Raw genomic sequence first — 17,407 nt, 5'->3', positions numbered from 1 at the left:
ATATGAAACATACCAGAACAATAGATTAAGGGTAGATACAATTGTGCATAGTGTTAGTATTGATTTCAATATACATTATCCAAAAGAATTCAAGAACATTGTCTGGAGTGCCTAAAAAGAAGAGGCAATGGCTCAATAAGAAGGTCAATAATCGAACACCTTGTGAACACAGGTCACACAATCAAGACATGTACAAGGTAAGCAGAAGTCTTCCTAGGACAATTAGACTGCATCTTCTTTGCATTACCGAGGTATTAGCCATACATCTGGAAAAACCAAAATTGTGTATGCAAAATAGTCTGGTACAACCTGTTCTACTACCATGGTCTTGTGTTATAGTTTTTTTCTCTTTTTCATACTCTTCTTCCTTTACAGTCATCTGCTTCACCTTCCATCTTCCCCTTAAACCCTCTACCCCCAACTCGTTTATTTTTGTTTCCACGATCATTCTGATTAGATTTAATCTCAACTTTAACATTTTATCTTATCATGCTGTCCCATCCTTTCCCAATGATAATTTCCCTATCTATCTTTTGATGAATATTTAAGACGTTAACAATGAAACGATTGTTAAACTTTCCTTGTTTTAAAAATTTTTTTAATACCTTTGTTTATTTAACCTCACTGTCACCATGTATAACAAGTTTATTATCAGTATTATTATCGTCCTGTAAAGATAAGTATATATGTAATTGCTATTGTACAGCTTTGAAAATGAATTCGCCGAAAAGTGAACTCTTTGTTGAACTAATCTTTCTTATTTCAATATATATCAAGTGAAGTCTTGTATAATATTTGTAACAGTTATTTAAAAAATGTAGAATCTCATTTTTTTTATCTTTAACAATCAATTATTATCTGATATGTTCATCATGATTGATAATAGTTATTAAAATGGTCCATCTTAATTTGATTCAATGTTGTCATCTTATATTAGAGCCTTCTAGAACATTTAGGAAACAATGTTAAAATATTGTCAATGATCCACAAAGATACACTCAATTTGTGCATCAGTTTCAACTTGATCATGTTTATGTATCCAAATGTGTCTACAATATGTTACATGTGCATTTCCAACACAACGATTAAGACCTTGTATGGGTGCAATATTCGTCTGTTTTTTGTTTAGAGTAGCTGTACTGTTTATCACATAACAACGATTTCGACTGAAATGATCTTCTTTATGTTTTCTTCGCAATCGTCAAAAAAAGTTTCGTTTGTCTCTTTTTGCGTATAACGATTGATTGTTTGTATGTGGCACTTTTATCGAATCAATGAACAATGAGTGTAATAACACTTTAGTCTGTAAATGAGTTCATTCGAGATAGATGTTAATATAAACATTGTCTAATAGTTAGAAACCCTTTATCATTCTAAGATAATGTCAAACTACATTCAAACAAGGTGCCCAAATAAATTATTATTACCATTATTGTCATAAACATTTTGTGTGTTTAGTTTCGTTTTTTCTATTAACTTGTTCATATTAGCTTTTATTTTAATATCTTCACAATAGAAATTCGCTAGTATTTATGTTAATCACAAATATCAAAAGATTTGATGCTCATCTTTAGTGACAATTATTTTACATCAGAAGGGGTTTTGTAGAGATTTTAGTAATTTTGAACCCAGGACCTGTCAGTCTCGCACGCGAACGCTCAAAATCCTCTAATTGATAAACATTACTCTAAATATTATAGTAAAATATAAAATATGAAGGCATATAACAAGGATAAGTACTTCGTAATAAAATTAAAATGAAATACTTCATCTTAGAAACACAACACTTAGCACGTCTCATTTAATCAACACAAAGTTAGAGAGAGCAAGAACAAAGATTAATGCAGAATAATATGAATACATTTTATTTTGTTAGGTTCTTATCAGCTGCTTACAACCTATAATATCTAAAAATCAACATTATTACAGATACTGACATAGTTATACATAAGAGGGTGATTAAAGATGAATATATGTGTATCGTGATATAGCGAAGATTCCGATAGAGTTAATAAGGCAATAAAAATTTTTGTTTTGGATAAATAAAGTTTGAGAGGAAAAGTTTCAGAACATTGAAATGGTGACTAGAATTCATGAAGTTAACAAATATTAGATGATTGTGTAACGAAGTAACTGAAAATAGATTAATAGTAATAAAGATATGAATTGAAATCAGTCAGCTATGAATGACAATGATGTAATTTAAGCTTCAGAAAGAGTTGAAATACAAAGGGCGAGGCTAAATTATGGACGAATCAATCAGGTATAAGATAACAGGTCTCGGATTTCGGCGCGAAATTCACTCATCCATTTGGATAAATAGAGTTTTGACATTATAGCTGATGTTATTTAATGATGAAAACCTTAAATCTAATTTCTAACCTTAATCATCAACTATAAATCATAATCCCAATTCCTCACAGAGGTTCATAATCTCCATTTGGTCCTGGTTATTAAGTGGACACACAAAGTCAGTCTGACGTTACTCAAAGTTTGTCCATAAATTAATAGTCTCACCGAAATTCCATTTAAAAGTTAATAAAATATTGATTCGTTCAAAGATTTTGTTAGTAAATAGTAAAATCGCTAATAAAATTATTACTAGTATGATCTCAATCAAAAACTTAATAATCTCCACAACCCCTATACTAGTAATTAACATGTGCTCACTAGTGACTAGCTTCGTGAGGGAATTCTCGGAGTTCTAGTGAGAAGCCGTGACCAGTGGAGCTAATCCGTGTCGGGTAGAGACAGGTATCTACCTCAGTACAATGGAAGTTGGTCGCGCAATTTCGTGGATTGGTTGATGTTAGAAACTATCACCATTGGATGCCGGCTCAGCGGTCCAGTTGGTTAAGCGTTCGCGCGCGAGACCGAAGGCCCTGGGTTCGAATCCCGCGTGCGGGATCTTGGATGCGCACTGCCGTGGAGTCACACAATAGGACGAAACGGCCGTCCAATGCTTCCAGGTTTTCAATTGTGATGGTCTAACATCAATCGGTTCATGATCTCAATCAAAAAAATAAAATTATTTCCTAACTTGATTTAAAAATCGTTATTATTTAAATTTCATTGTATGTAAACAAATAACAAAAGAGAAAATGTATCGAATCAAGAAGAAATAGTTAAAAAAGAATCAATCAATCATACATTGTTTGTTGTTCCATTGAAAATGTAACATATAAAAATAAAAAGTAACTGGAATAGAAATTCTTTTTTCCTTTTTTTCATACACATCACATGACTGTGTCACATCAAACAAACACATATTTTCAGAAGGGATTTTGTGGAGATTTTAGTAATTTCAATAGTTGAAATCATGAGTCAATTGAAGCTCGACTACTATGGAAAACCTGGAAGCACTGGACGGCCTCTTCGTCCTAGTATGGGACTCCCCAGCAGTGCGCATCCACGATCCCGCACCCTGCGAGACTCGAACCCAGGACCTATCGATCTCGCGCCAGGCGCTTAACCAACTAGACCACTGAGCTAGCCCGCATCCAACGGTCTTAATGTCTAACTTCAACCAATCCACGAAGTTGCGCTACCGTACACTATTGTCTTCAATGAGTTGATTTCTCACAACGGATCTGGTTGAACTCCACTGGTAACGGCTTCTCACATATTTGTTTTGTTATATAATCGGCTATTCGATGAAATTATTAAATTTTTTTGAAAAAAAAAACATTTATTACCATATATGTGACATTTATCTACATGGTGTTTGATGAAAAATGCCTTAGAAACAAAAATAGCCCAATGATTTCCACCTCTTCGGTGCTTACATTCAGGAAGAACACTTTTATTTAAGGCCCAAGAAACAGAAATTGGTTTCAGGGATGATCTTGAAAATTAAAGCATCTAAACGGCATTTGCTAGATGCCAGTCACGTACGGCTTTTTTGTGAGTAGTTTGCGATTTGTTGACTTTGTACTTATATGGTCTTTTCTATGGCGACGAAAAAATTAGAACTAAAAGTGTTAAATAGCATCTGTAATTTCTCGATAAATTCTCATGAAACTGTCAGGTTAATCTTGAATCACTTTAGCTAGTTAACGCTCCTGAATAAAACTTAATGAAAATCTGAGAAAGAACCCATTCTTGTTCTCTTCAATTTGATTAGACAATTAGAATTTTTAATTAATCTTGGTACCTTTTCTAGGATCCTCTCAAATCCCCAAATCATCTCTCAATTTATGTATTACTTTTTGTTCTGTACGTAAATTTACCTCAGAGGTAAAGCTCTGTTCATATTATCTTCTTCTCTTTTCCTTTAAAAAATAAGTGATATCAATCTTGAAACTTTTTAGGGATCGTTTAGAAAATCAACAATATATCATGAATTTAGTGTACCAGATATGAGAAAAAAATATTTTCATTTAATGTCATTATAAAATATAAAACTAGATTCTTGAAACTTACACACAATTGAATAGTTAATTTTCCCTAAATATCTATACAATATTCAATTATTTCTATGATTGATTTAATTCGTATTTTGTGAATGAATTCAAGTTTCAATGACATTAATAATTTACAAAACATCTTTAAATATAGAACACCAGAATGAAATATCATTTATTTCAATTCACTTGGTATTGTTTGGCTTGTATCTTCCCATTGAGGTTTAAGATTGCAATTGATCCGTCTGTTATTGACACATGTGCATACTGTGTGTATGCCTCGATATTGCCTTAATTCACAAGATACAAGCCAAATAATACCAAGTGAATTTAAACTCACCCCATCGCACAAGCAAGTGGCTATCAGGACTCAGTAGCTGAGTGGATAACGCGATGGCGTTTGAAGCGAATGGTACTAGGTTCGAGTCCCAGAGTGAACATCAACTCTGAGGTGCAGGTTCATCCAGCTGACGAGTCTCAAATAGGACGAAACGCGCGTTCTAGATTCTACTGCTAGCCACTATCCATTATTGCTTGTCACTTATTTAGTTAATTTTTTTCTCATTCTTTCGCTTAGATTTTACAAATACATTCTTCTTCTTTATTGTCTCACATTAACTCGTCGCCAAAATACTGTGAAACTATTCGACCAAATTTAGACAAAAGTTCTTATTTATCTTCTGTATACTTATTATTCCAATTTAAAGATGATGGTAATACTTTTTTTAAAAATTTTTTCTAGACATTTACAGTATTTATATACTTCACATGTTGTATACATTATACAAACAAACCTTAGTTAATAAAAAAACAAAACTAAATCAGTAGTATTTTCATGATATCAGTTAGTAGGTTAATAACATATTATATTTATTAAATTACAGTTGTTTTTGTAAAATACTATGATTTATTTAAGTTATTATTTTACGGTCATAGGTTCAAACTTCTCTTTTTTTATTTTTCACTATATAGAGATCAATAAAATTTCTATAAAGAACGTTTATATTCTGTTTATGATCAGAATGAGGGTTTGTAAAAATTGTAGTAATTTTAATAATTTCAACAGTTGAGATCACAAGTCAATTGAAGCTAGACTACCATGAAAAACCTGGAAGCACTGGACGGCTGTTTCGTCCAATTGTGGAACTCCTCAGCACTGCGCATCCACGACCCCGCCCCGCGGGATTCGAACACAGGACCTATCAGTCTCGCGCCAGGCGCTTAACCAACTAGACCACTGAGCTAGCCAGCATCCAACGGTGTTAATGTCTAACTTCAACCAATCCACGAAATTGAGCGACACATCCACTATTGTCATCAGTGAGTTGATATATCACAACTGACCCGGTTGAACTCCACTGATCACTGCTTTTCACTAGAACCTAGAACCACTGGTCAGTAGGACGAAACGGCCGTCTAGTGTTTTCAGATTTTCCATGGTGGTCTAGCTTCAATGGACTCATGATCTCAACTGTTTTAATTTTAATAGTTGAATTCATGAGTTGATGTAAGCTGGACTACCATTGAAAACCTGGAAGTACTGGACAACCTGAGTTTGAGTCCCTTATATAGGATCGTGAATGAGCACTACTGAGTTTTATATTACGATGAAACTACCATCCTGTATTTCCAAGTTTTTAATGATGATCTACCTTATATGGACTCATAAATTCAACTAATAAAATGTATTTTGTTTAGTTGATTGATAGTATTTATCAACTGTCATCTAAATGTCAGAAATGTTGCTAGAGACATAATGATGATTCAATGTTTGAAAAACAAACACAAACTTTTTATAGGTTATGTTAACAAACAACTTTAAATGTGTATAACAAACTAAAAAGAACATTGGTAAATAACAAATGTTTATCCTATTCTGATTGTAAGCTACTTCTATGTTATATGTTTACTACCTATTTTAGAAACATTTACTTTGTAATTCAATGGTACTTCATTTGACATAAATTTTTATTACCTTCAATGAAACATATTCAAATTATTTTATAATTGCCGTCTATATTTTTTCAGTCATTTATCATCAACATAGGAACTGGAACAACTGTACATCAGTTTGAGTTATTTCGCCTTATTTTATCCATCTAACAAAAATGCAACAAGAGAGGTAGTAAGTGACAAAAAATAATGTCAAGTGAATTCGAAATACATACAAAAGAGGAAATGAGATCGATAGGATTAACATTTATGAATTAAAATTATTATTTAGAGGAAAATTGAAAAAATGAGTACCATGACTGATCAGATTAAATAATTTTTATTCATACTTATTTTTTCCAAAGAATTTTTGACTCATTAACTATTTGTACATCTAATTACTACGATCTGTAAATTGTTATGAGTACTGGACAATCGATATGTCTTAATTTAAAACTCTTCCACAGAGAATATTCACGATCACATAGAGGATCTCACATCACAGCGAAGATCACAATACCAATACAAATAGTTCTATGTTCAAATCCAATGTCCATCTATTCTCATCAATGATCACGGTTTACATCATGGGTTAACTTAAGTTAAATGACTACTGAAAACTTGCAAGCAGTGAACAGATGTTTTGTTCTAGTAAGTGACTTCTGAATAGTACGCATCCACGACACACCTGGCAACTGAACTCAAGGTCTTGAGTTTTGGAGTAAGCACTTAACTTCAACACCACCAAGTGGTTCCACATCGAGATGAAATAGCTGTCCATTGCTTCCTAGTTTTCATTGGTTATCTAACTAATGTCAGTTAATGTAAACTTAAAAATCAACAATTTCCACACACCTTATGATTTTAATTAATAAACAAATTTGCTATTCATCATATGATACCGGCATTTGTTTAATCTTCAATTCATCTAATTAATTTATGAGAAAACTTTAAAAATTACTCATAACAAAATGTCATTTGTTAAGTAAACAACATTCCATTTCAATATTTTCATATCTTATTATATGTTTTATTGGGCTAATTGTTCTGTGATCAAATTTTTAATTCAATTCATTCAATCCATAAACATTGTTTACTGTTAGAAAATGAGTATTGTTGAAAACATAATTCCAAAACCAACATAAAGTAGATGGTTGCTTTCCTGCTCCTAAATTCTTAAGTAATCATTTGGAAAACACGTATATTGAGCAAAGAAACATTCTTCCAAATCAATTCAACATTTTAATAGTTAAATTCATCAGTCAATTAAAGCTAGACCACCACGGAAAATCTGGGAGCTCTGAACAACCGCTTCGTTTTAGCATGGGACTCCTCGGTAGTACGCGTCCACAATCCCGCTCGCGGGTTCAGAACCCAAGACCTTCGGCCTTGCGCGTGAATGCATAATCTCTAGACTGGAATCCAACGGTGTGAATGTCTCACTTCAACCAATCCACGAAATTACGCCACCGTCCACTATTGTCTTCAGTGAGTTACTGCCTCACAAGAGACACGGTTGAACTCCACTAGTCACGACTTGTCACTAGAACTCCAGGAAATACCACTTAGAGACCGTCACTAGTGAGCGTATGATTATAATCAGAGAGGAGTTTTGTAGATATTATAGTAATTTAATAGTTGAAGAGTCCCATACGAGGACGAAGCGGCCGTCCAGTGCTTCCAGGTTTTCCATGGTAGTCGAGCTTCAATTGACTCATGATTTCAACGATTGAAATTTCTAAAATCTCCACAAAACCCCTTTCTGATAATAATTCAATAATTGTTTATAATATTTAGTTATCAAGTTGAATGACTATACAACTGATGATGGCGTTTTATGTCAACAAGTATATGTATGTGTTTATATATATATATATATATATATATATATATATATATATATATATATATATATATATACTTACGTTGATTGTTATACACCAATTGTTCAAAATGTACTTACTTTTGTCAATACAAATTATTATTGATTTCTAACCATCACATATTATTATCCAGTGTGAATTGATTAACTATTTTATACCTCATGATAATGCATATATAGATTTGAGTTGTATGTGTATGGATGCATCAAATGATCGTACAATTATGTTCCGAAAAATAATTTGTACTTTGCTACTTACCTTATTAATTCCTTCAGTCTACATCATAATCATGCTTTAAATTGTAATTACTAAATTTAATAAGGTTTTTAAGTGAGGAGGTTTATCTTGTGGACAGTTCTCTAATAAGTCTTAAAGGTATGTTGCATTATAAATTGACAACCACTGAATAATCAATAAAAGATCAGTATACAGTTGATAATCATTTCATGTTAGTTTGAGACTTCCTGAAAGTCAAGACTTATGTTTACATACATCAATGTATATCAGAATCGTTTTTTATCACAACGAGAACTATACTGTCAAATCACTAAGTTGTAATATAATTATCCTCTTTTCTGATTTCAATTAATTTATTCTAGAACGTAATCATTTTTTTCAACTTGTATCTATAAATCAGCATAATGTATTACATTAATGTCGTTGAATTAAATGATTAAAGATGAAAAATAAATGATATCTTTAATTGTAGGTGAACTGTTTAAATTTAGATTAAGGATACTTTAAAGCATATGACCTTGACTTTGATATATAAAATATCGAGGTGCTCCGTAAGGGATGCACATATGCCAACAAGAGACTGATCAATTGTAATTCTTAACAATGGGAAGATACAAGTAAACAATACCCAGTGAATATATATATAATCATGTTTTGTTAAAGATATCATACTGATTATATTTTGTCATTATGTTTTAATTGACATTCGTTTTTTTTATTTTCAAAACTATAATAAACATAATTTTCTCTGACAAATGAATTCTTTTAAAAAAACATCCAGATTTTATCGCTTTGATTTGTATCACAATACTCGTATTCACTTAACGCATTATAATCTTTATAAGCAAAGATAAATAGTGGCTAGTAATGGAATCCAGAACGCGCGTTTCGTCCTATTCGGGAATCTTCAGCTCGGTGCACCTGCATCCTAGAGTTGATGTTCACTCAAACTCAGTACCATTCGCTTCAAAAATCATCACGTCATTCGCTTAGCTACTGAGTCCCGATAGCCACCTGCTTGTGTAATCGGGTGAGGTTTTTAAAAATGCACTTGTTGTTACTTATATCTTCCCATCGTTATTCAAGACTGCAATTGATCAGTTTCTTTTCGGCATATGAGACTGATCAATTTCAGTCCTAAATAACAATAATAAGATACAAGTAAACAACACCAAGTGAATTTAACAACAATATAATCTTGATCAATTAGTAATCACCTTTCTGTTAAGCTAATATTTCAATTTTCATAAAGTATCATTTTATAGATATGTTACTCTACGCACAAACAATATGAATGATCAATATCGATAGTGAACTGAGATTTGATAGAATAGAATTATGCAAATCCATTTTCAAACATAATAACTGAGTATAGACCGTGAATTTCTATTTCTTCATCTATTGTATGAAACGAAAACCAAAGCATAATGGTTAGAACGTTGAATTTGATCAGATCGATATGCTTCTGCATATACATATACATATATATATACTTATGAACAGTCGTTGTTTGACAGATAAATTAAATACATAAATTTATATTCAGTGCGTTCAATAGTTATTAAAATTGATTGAGAAAAAAAGTCATTTGGATACTATATAGGTTCGTTTTTGAATGTTCATTTCGTCAACCTTCTACACCTTAATAGTTAGTTGTAACCATTTCTAAAAACACCGACTTCCGTCAATAATCAATTTATAAACGATCTCTTATCATCTTCTTTAAACCTGATCCATAGCAAATCATCAGCTAAAAAAAGGAATAAAATCTTACTGTGCAAATAGAAAGCAGATTAAATACCCTTCGCTTGTAAGTGATATACTACTAACGAACTTTAAGGCAAAACACTGACACTCAGGTGGGGAAAACCAATTTATTATCTCGTGCAAAATTACACAGTGCTTTCTAAAATACTTTATTTACACATCTTTCATTTGTCCTGTACAGAATTCTTCATTCTTCAGATTTGGTTGTCATCCTAATTGCTCTCTGATGCCCTTTCTGTTTTCTTCAATTCAATCTTCTCTATACTGCTCTGCTGACAGGCATTCCACATACGATTGGAGTTACATACTACTTATATATATTAACATAAGTTGCCTAAACGACAATACTAATGAGAAGTTAGAAATTCGTTAATAGCATTAAAAATGAAAGATTTTATTCGACGAAATAAAGTTCAAATTCGATTAATAAAACAGTATTAACTTAGGAGTTTGTGTTGAAGTTGTTGAATTCTCATAGCTTATATCACGGACTCATATTACTTTGACAACCACTAGAAAGCAGAAAACACTGAAATTGATTGAAATTTTACATATATATCACTGAAAGTTGGTTCAATGGTCTACAGATTAGGCTTGCACGGTGAGGTCTATAGGTCCTGTATTTCATTCCAAGGTGGGTAAATGGTTGTGCATTAGTGAGAAGTTTCATACTAGGACGAAACAATCTTCCTTAGTTCCCAATGATTACCTGACTAAGATTGGTTCATAATCTAAACTATAAGAAAAAAACTATCACTCAATAATTTCAGTTATGTAAAAAATATTAATAAATTGTTGACTTAATTGTTGATTTCCATATCTGTTTGCTACTCAGTTAATTTGATTAAAAGTATCTATACACCATGTGTTAGACATTTATTTATTGATTATTGTTTGTTTACTTGGTATTCTAACATTTTCAGTTGTTGTTTTTTTTTAAAAATTTCTTCATATTGCTTGAAAATTAGTAAAAAAAAAACTAATGGTCTCATTATTATACCATCTTTTAATCTATTCGTTATTCCGCTGAATTCGATGAATGTTTCCATGTGCATACCAAACATACACATAGAGAATAACGTTTTAAATCCTATTCTTAGTTTGACTGTCTCTAAGATCACATGAGATCATTTATTTGATTTTATAACAGGTATATCATGTATTCCTAAGAGGTAATATATATAATCTAATTAATCGATCAGTAATAATACAGTACTGACTGTTTTGAAATAAGCAAATGGAATACCGAAAACAATCTACAAATATTTCATTTTTGTATTCTTTTAATCTGTGCAGATATTTTGTTATGCAGTTATTGAAATGCAATAAAAAAATCATCAATAAGTAGTGAATAAAGAAGTTTCGTTGTTTATGGAGGTGGATAATTTGTGAGAAGTTATTCAGTTCTATAATAATTTTCAGTTTCCTCTTACCCTTTATTTCTAGTCTAGTTGATATTTTTTATTTGTATATATAAATGTTCTTAACAGGTCTATATGTGTGATCAGATTGTTCAAGATGTTTCATACAATTGGTTCCCTTTATGAATTTAAATAGAGCAAGAACAAACATTGATGCAGAATAGTATGAATTCATATTATTTCGAGGTTTCTCGTCAGCTGCTTACAAACCAAAATTGTGATAGAATTTTTACATGGAGACAGTGTGAAACAATTGACACAAATGAGTGTAAATAATGTGATTACAATAATAACTATATATATATACTAGAAACAGGTCAGAGGTCAAAAGAGGGGGGTTAATCCAGGGTGGGTGGTGTAATAATTTAGTGAAGTTCATAAATTGTGTGATAATTGTAGAGATTAATGGAATTAAATAATGATAAGGTAGATTACGTAATAATAATTAAATAGGGTTTGGAAAGTTAAGATGATTTAAGAGGATCAGGTGACGGAAATGTGTGAATAAAATTTATTTTAAGAATCAGGTAATAGGGGGGGAGTATAAATTATCTTAGAATAAGTAAATGAATAAAATAACCAAAACACAAAACAAACAGAAACAAAAAGATTACCAGGGTAGTGATAAGTTTATTAAAGTCTCTTTTTGGATGCATAAGTCCGGTTTCAGTTTCTTAATTGCAATGGCTTCAGCAAAGCGGAGAGTGGTAGTAGTTCTTTGTCTATTGATTATTTTAAACGCGCGCATAATATCGACGGTATGCCCGGTATCAAGTAGATGCCGAGCTATTGCACCGTTAAAAGCTTTAGTCCCTCGCAGCGTCAAGTTCTTCGGAATATGCTCAGAAATGCGAACCTGTACTCTTCTCTCAGTTCTTCCAATGAATGTGCTACGGCACGTACATGTGAATTGGTAAATGCAGTTGGAGCAACTGAGGGGAGAGGACTTGTCGATTTTCGTTTGTTTCAGTGAGCAGTATGTTTTCCATAACGTAGTCAGTTTGGCTGCCGGGTAGGTCACTTTTAAAGCGGAATTAATTCTGTGATTGATAATTCCGGCGACTTCATCTCCTTTGAAGCGTAAGGATAGGAAGCAGGTTTTCTTTTCAACTGTATCATGCTTAATCGGAGGGTTTGTATTAGCATATTTGTGGATGAATTTATCCGGATATGCATTTTCACGTAGGCATTTGGTGATTGTAGTAATTTCTTCTTCGAGGCATTCTTTTGAGCAGATTTTTCGTGTGCGGTCAAAAAGGTTTCGCACAATACCCTTTTATAACTCATTGGACATTTCCGTCACCTGATCCTCTTAAATCATCTTAACTTTCCAAACCCTATTTAATTATTATTACGTAATCTACCTTATCATTATTTAATTCCATTAATCTCTACAATTATCACACAATTTATGAACTTCACTAAATTATTACACCACCCACCCTGGATTAACCCCCCTCTTTTGAAATCTGACCTGTTCCTAGCATATATATATAGTTATTATTGTAATCACATTATTTACACTCATTTGTGTCAATTGTTTCACACTGTCTCCATGTAAAAATTCTATCACAATTTTGGTTTGTAAGCAGCTGACGAGAAACCTCGAAATAATATGAATTCATACTATTCTGCATCAATGTTTGTTCTTGCTCTATTTATGTTCAAGATGTATTGCGTTAATATATCACATAGTTCTAATAATCTTCGTCTTCTTATTACATTAATTGTATTAAATAAATTTCGTTTATGGTATAAACGTGTTTTTGTGTTCACAATCATATACATTCTGAGATATGGCAACTTGGACTGATGCATATATGTGCCTGGTCCTACGTTGTAGCTGACTGACTGACTGACTGACTGAATCATATACATTCATGAATAACCTTAATTACTTTAAAAGTGATCATTCACAATAGTCACCGTAAAATTTATACAATGTATATTTTTTATTTTAATTTTAGAAAATCTAATTGAAATTATCAAGAGCACATTCATAGGGAAATAACTTCAATTGATAAAGATAACAGATAGACATTTAATTTTTTAACTAATTCTTATAATTATGAGTTCAATTTGTTATTATAAAGTGTTAGGTTTAACTAAAACAGCTACAGATGAAGAAGTACGTCGTGCATATCGTCGTTTAGCACTTAAATGGCATCCAGATAAAAATCCAACAAATTTAGAAGAAGCAGAAAAAAAATTTAAAGAAATTAGTGCAGCTTATGAAGTTTTATCAGATCCACAAAAACGTTCTGTCTATGATTCACATGGTAAAGATGGCTTAAATCGTACACATGTAAAAACTTCTAAATCAACAAGACCACCTAGTGGACGACGTCGACATACAGCATCAGGAACATTTTTCACAGATGATATATTTGATACGAGTGATTTCTTTCCATTTAATGATTTCGGCTTTACATTTCGAGATCCTGAAGAAGTGTTCCGTGAATTTTTCAGCAAACATGTAGATATGATGAATGCATTTATGGATACAGCTGGTCTATTTCGATCACATAGTCATTTACATGATATATTTAATAATGATCATCATTTCAATGTATTACCTAGTCGTCATTTACATCATACAACTAGTTATAAATCAACTAATGAACATCAACCACGATTTCATCATGTTGAACGTATACGTAAAACAAGTTTACCACAAAATGTACCAGTACGTAGTTTATCTACAAAAACATCATATAGTTTTAATTTTGGTAGTTCTAGTCGTCCTGGTCATCCACCAATGAGAAAAGAAACATTTCGATCAACTTCAACTAAAATTGAAAATGGAAAATGTGTTACAACACGTAAAATAGTACAAGATGGTATAGAAACAATTGAAATAGAAGAAAATGGTATATTAAAAATGAAAACAATCAATGGTCAACCAGTTGCTATTGCTAATGGTTAATCATGTATATTAATTATTCATATAGTGATAATATTCTTTGCTATAATAAAGTTCTAAAGTATTTTCTTTTTTTAAAATATAATTATAAGAAATGTGTATACATAAATTTGTTTCATAATGATAAAAATAATAGTAATGCTTATTATCATTATTATTACTGGTAGTAGTCGTAATATACTTTTTATTGTATTATCTTTCTGGATATGTATTCACTCTAACTAAAGGTATTGTGGATGTACTATTCAATGTTCCATTCGAACACTCAATACATATGTCTTAATTAAGTTTCAAACTTTTCAGTTTACATTTGTTTTCTACGAAGCTGTTTAGAAACTTTCACAAATGTCTTTTCTTTTTCACTGACTATATGCAAACAGTTTTTGTTTACTATCTGTATGTTGTAGCCAACTGTACTACCATATTTCCACAAGTTTAATATATTTTCCTCTGAGATACATTTCGTTTATCTTTTTCGTTGTTTTTTTCCCTTTTTAAACGTTTATAGAATTCGAATGTTTTAAACTTCTCTTTTCTTCTCTATGTGTATACTCGGAATGAATTTCTTCAATGATAATTGTTAATTATATTTTCTAATACCTTTCCTAAATTAGTTTCGGATTTCTTTCCCCTATCTTATATCTGTATACCTGTGTTTCATAAATATTTTTATCTTCAGTCTACTGTGATTTATATTGTTATTGATATTTTTGTGCTATATTTTATAAACCAATTCATAAATACATTTACAATCATCGACTAGTGATGATAGATAAATTATGTTGGGTGTAATCTATGCGGATATGTGTGTATAGACTTTTTTAAAATTTTTCGTTAACATTATATGTATGTGTATGTGTACTGATTGATGTTGTTATTGGCGCTAATATACAAATGCAAACGCACTTGATCATAAATAAATGCGTCAATAAGGAGATTAACATCAATAAAATTGCTTTTCCTAATCAATTTTATTTTATTACTGAGATTAAATCAGTGTAATCAAGAGAGATATTTATTTTGCAAAAGCAAATACTTTTAAAACAGAAATGTAAAATGCTATTTTACTGCTATACACAGCGTATCATTGAAACAGCACACTAAATAATACTATATATATATATATATATATATATATATATATATATATATATAAAGTGTGTGGTATATAGTAGTTGAACAGTGCAAACATCTTTCTCCATGTTTGTATGTATAAAAATCTGTGTGCGAACACAGTAGTATTTTAGTACGAATCATAAATATACATATAATGCTGTAAAGTTTGTGATTATTTCTATTAACGAATTCTGTTCTTTCAAGACGAGATGGGATAGTCAATATAAGTAATTTGTATTTACGAATTAAAAAACTAAACACTAAGCTTTATCTGCCGTTTCTTTAAAGCGATATTATTTACGTTACGTTAAACAGATTCTATGGTTTAGATTACATACTGAACTGTTATGTAATTTGCTTGTGATAATAACGATAGAGGCTAAGTTGTTGTATAAACCATTTTCAGTCACTAAATTTCAGGTTTCCATATCGATCTACCAGCTTAGCATGGCTCAACTACATAGAATACCTAGGAGTTAAAACGAATTATAATTACAATTCATCAATTATATATATAATTTTAGCATTTTTGAAACTGGTCAACTAATGATTGCCAAAAAATATTTTGATGTGTGAATACACATGTCAATGCAAGATCCACCTACTAATTCAAGTGTCACATAATAGGATCGACTGATTTAACTAAATAATCCATTAAATCTGGTAAAGTGTTAAATTAGAATACCAGTGATAAGCGATAAATTAACAATGATCAATTGTAATAATAAGAATGCTTTGAGAATATTAGTTTAATTCTAGAAGACAGCTAACGAGTCCCAACTAGGACGAAACGCGCGTCGAGGATTCCACTGATAGCCACCATCCATCTTTGCTTATAATGCTTGTGATTTAAGGTAATATTGAGTTAATTCACACAGGATGCATATATATCAATAAGAGACTGAAGAATTGCAACACTAAACGTTAATGAGAAGATTTAAACAACCAATATAAGATGCCTTATTAACATGTTTGTCAGTAGCAACTCATTTATTTAGGGAATATTCATCATATCCGAAAATTATCGGGTATGCTTTATGCCCAGTTAGTTTTCACTATCTTCACCTATTGATATTCCTCAACTACTTCACTATATAGTTATATCCAAATTCATAAAACCATTATTCCAATTACTATTGCTCCTAAATACTATAGGATTTGACAAGGCTGATATTTGTGAAACGCACACAAAGACGTGAAATGGAATGAGAAATTGTGGGGACTGTTTTTATGCTTGACACTTATATTTACTTAACAAATGGCTCTTGTTTGTCATTTATTAAGAATAGTTGCCAATACATTTACTATGATCGGCATTATCATATGATAGCTGGAACATCTACTACCAAGTGACTCTCAGTCAAGTACATACTAATAGTATAACAATTTTTCAACTAAAATTTCTTGTAATTGCCGTGTGAAGATGATGACAATTTATCTACAACTGATAAAGAGCACAGAAATGATGATAGATTATAGTTGTCTTATAATTACATTAAACAAAGATATTATCATATGTTAACAGTCATGATCACTAAAGTTCAATAATGAATGCTTAAATGGATTGTTGAATTCTGAACACAGTATATAGAACAATAAAATGACCTTTCTGATGCACATTAATTATTAAAATTCAAATAAGTATATGGATAGAAGTTTTCGTAAAACTGGGTGCTTCACTTAATAACTGTTCGAATAGAATTATATGCATGACAAGTATGATAT

General features: G+C 31.3%; 1 protein-coding gene across 1 annotated transcript in view; it reads left to right on the top strand.

Annotated features, from left to right (window-relative positions):
• Positions 1-15,766, top strand: part of DNAJB6_2 (DnaJ sub B member 6) — a 31,087-nt gene extending 15,321 nt beyond the window's left edge. The window contains exon 2 of the mRNA XM_051211811.1: positions 13,611-15,766. Coding sequence (XP_051071917.1) covers positions 13,712-14,569 — 858 coding nt within the window. The 5' untranslated portion in view covers positions 13,611-13,711 and the 3' untranslated portion in view covers positions 14,570-15,766. The remainder of the gene's footprint in view (positions 1-13,610) is intronic.
• Positions 15,767-17,407: the final 1,641 nt, after the last annotated feature.

Source organism: Schistosoma haematobium, chromosome ZW (assembly GCF_000699445.3).
Source record: "Schistosoma haematobium chromosome ZW, whole genome shotgun sequence".
Classification (NCBI taxonomy): Eukaryota; Metazoa; Platyhelminthes; class Trematoda; order Strigeidida; family Schistosomatidae; genus Schistosoma; species Schistosoma haematobium.
The sequence above is the reverse complement of the archived record's forward strand: the minus strand, read 5'-3'. Positions and strand labels throughout refer to the sequence as shown.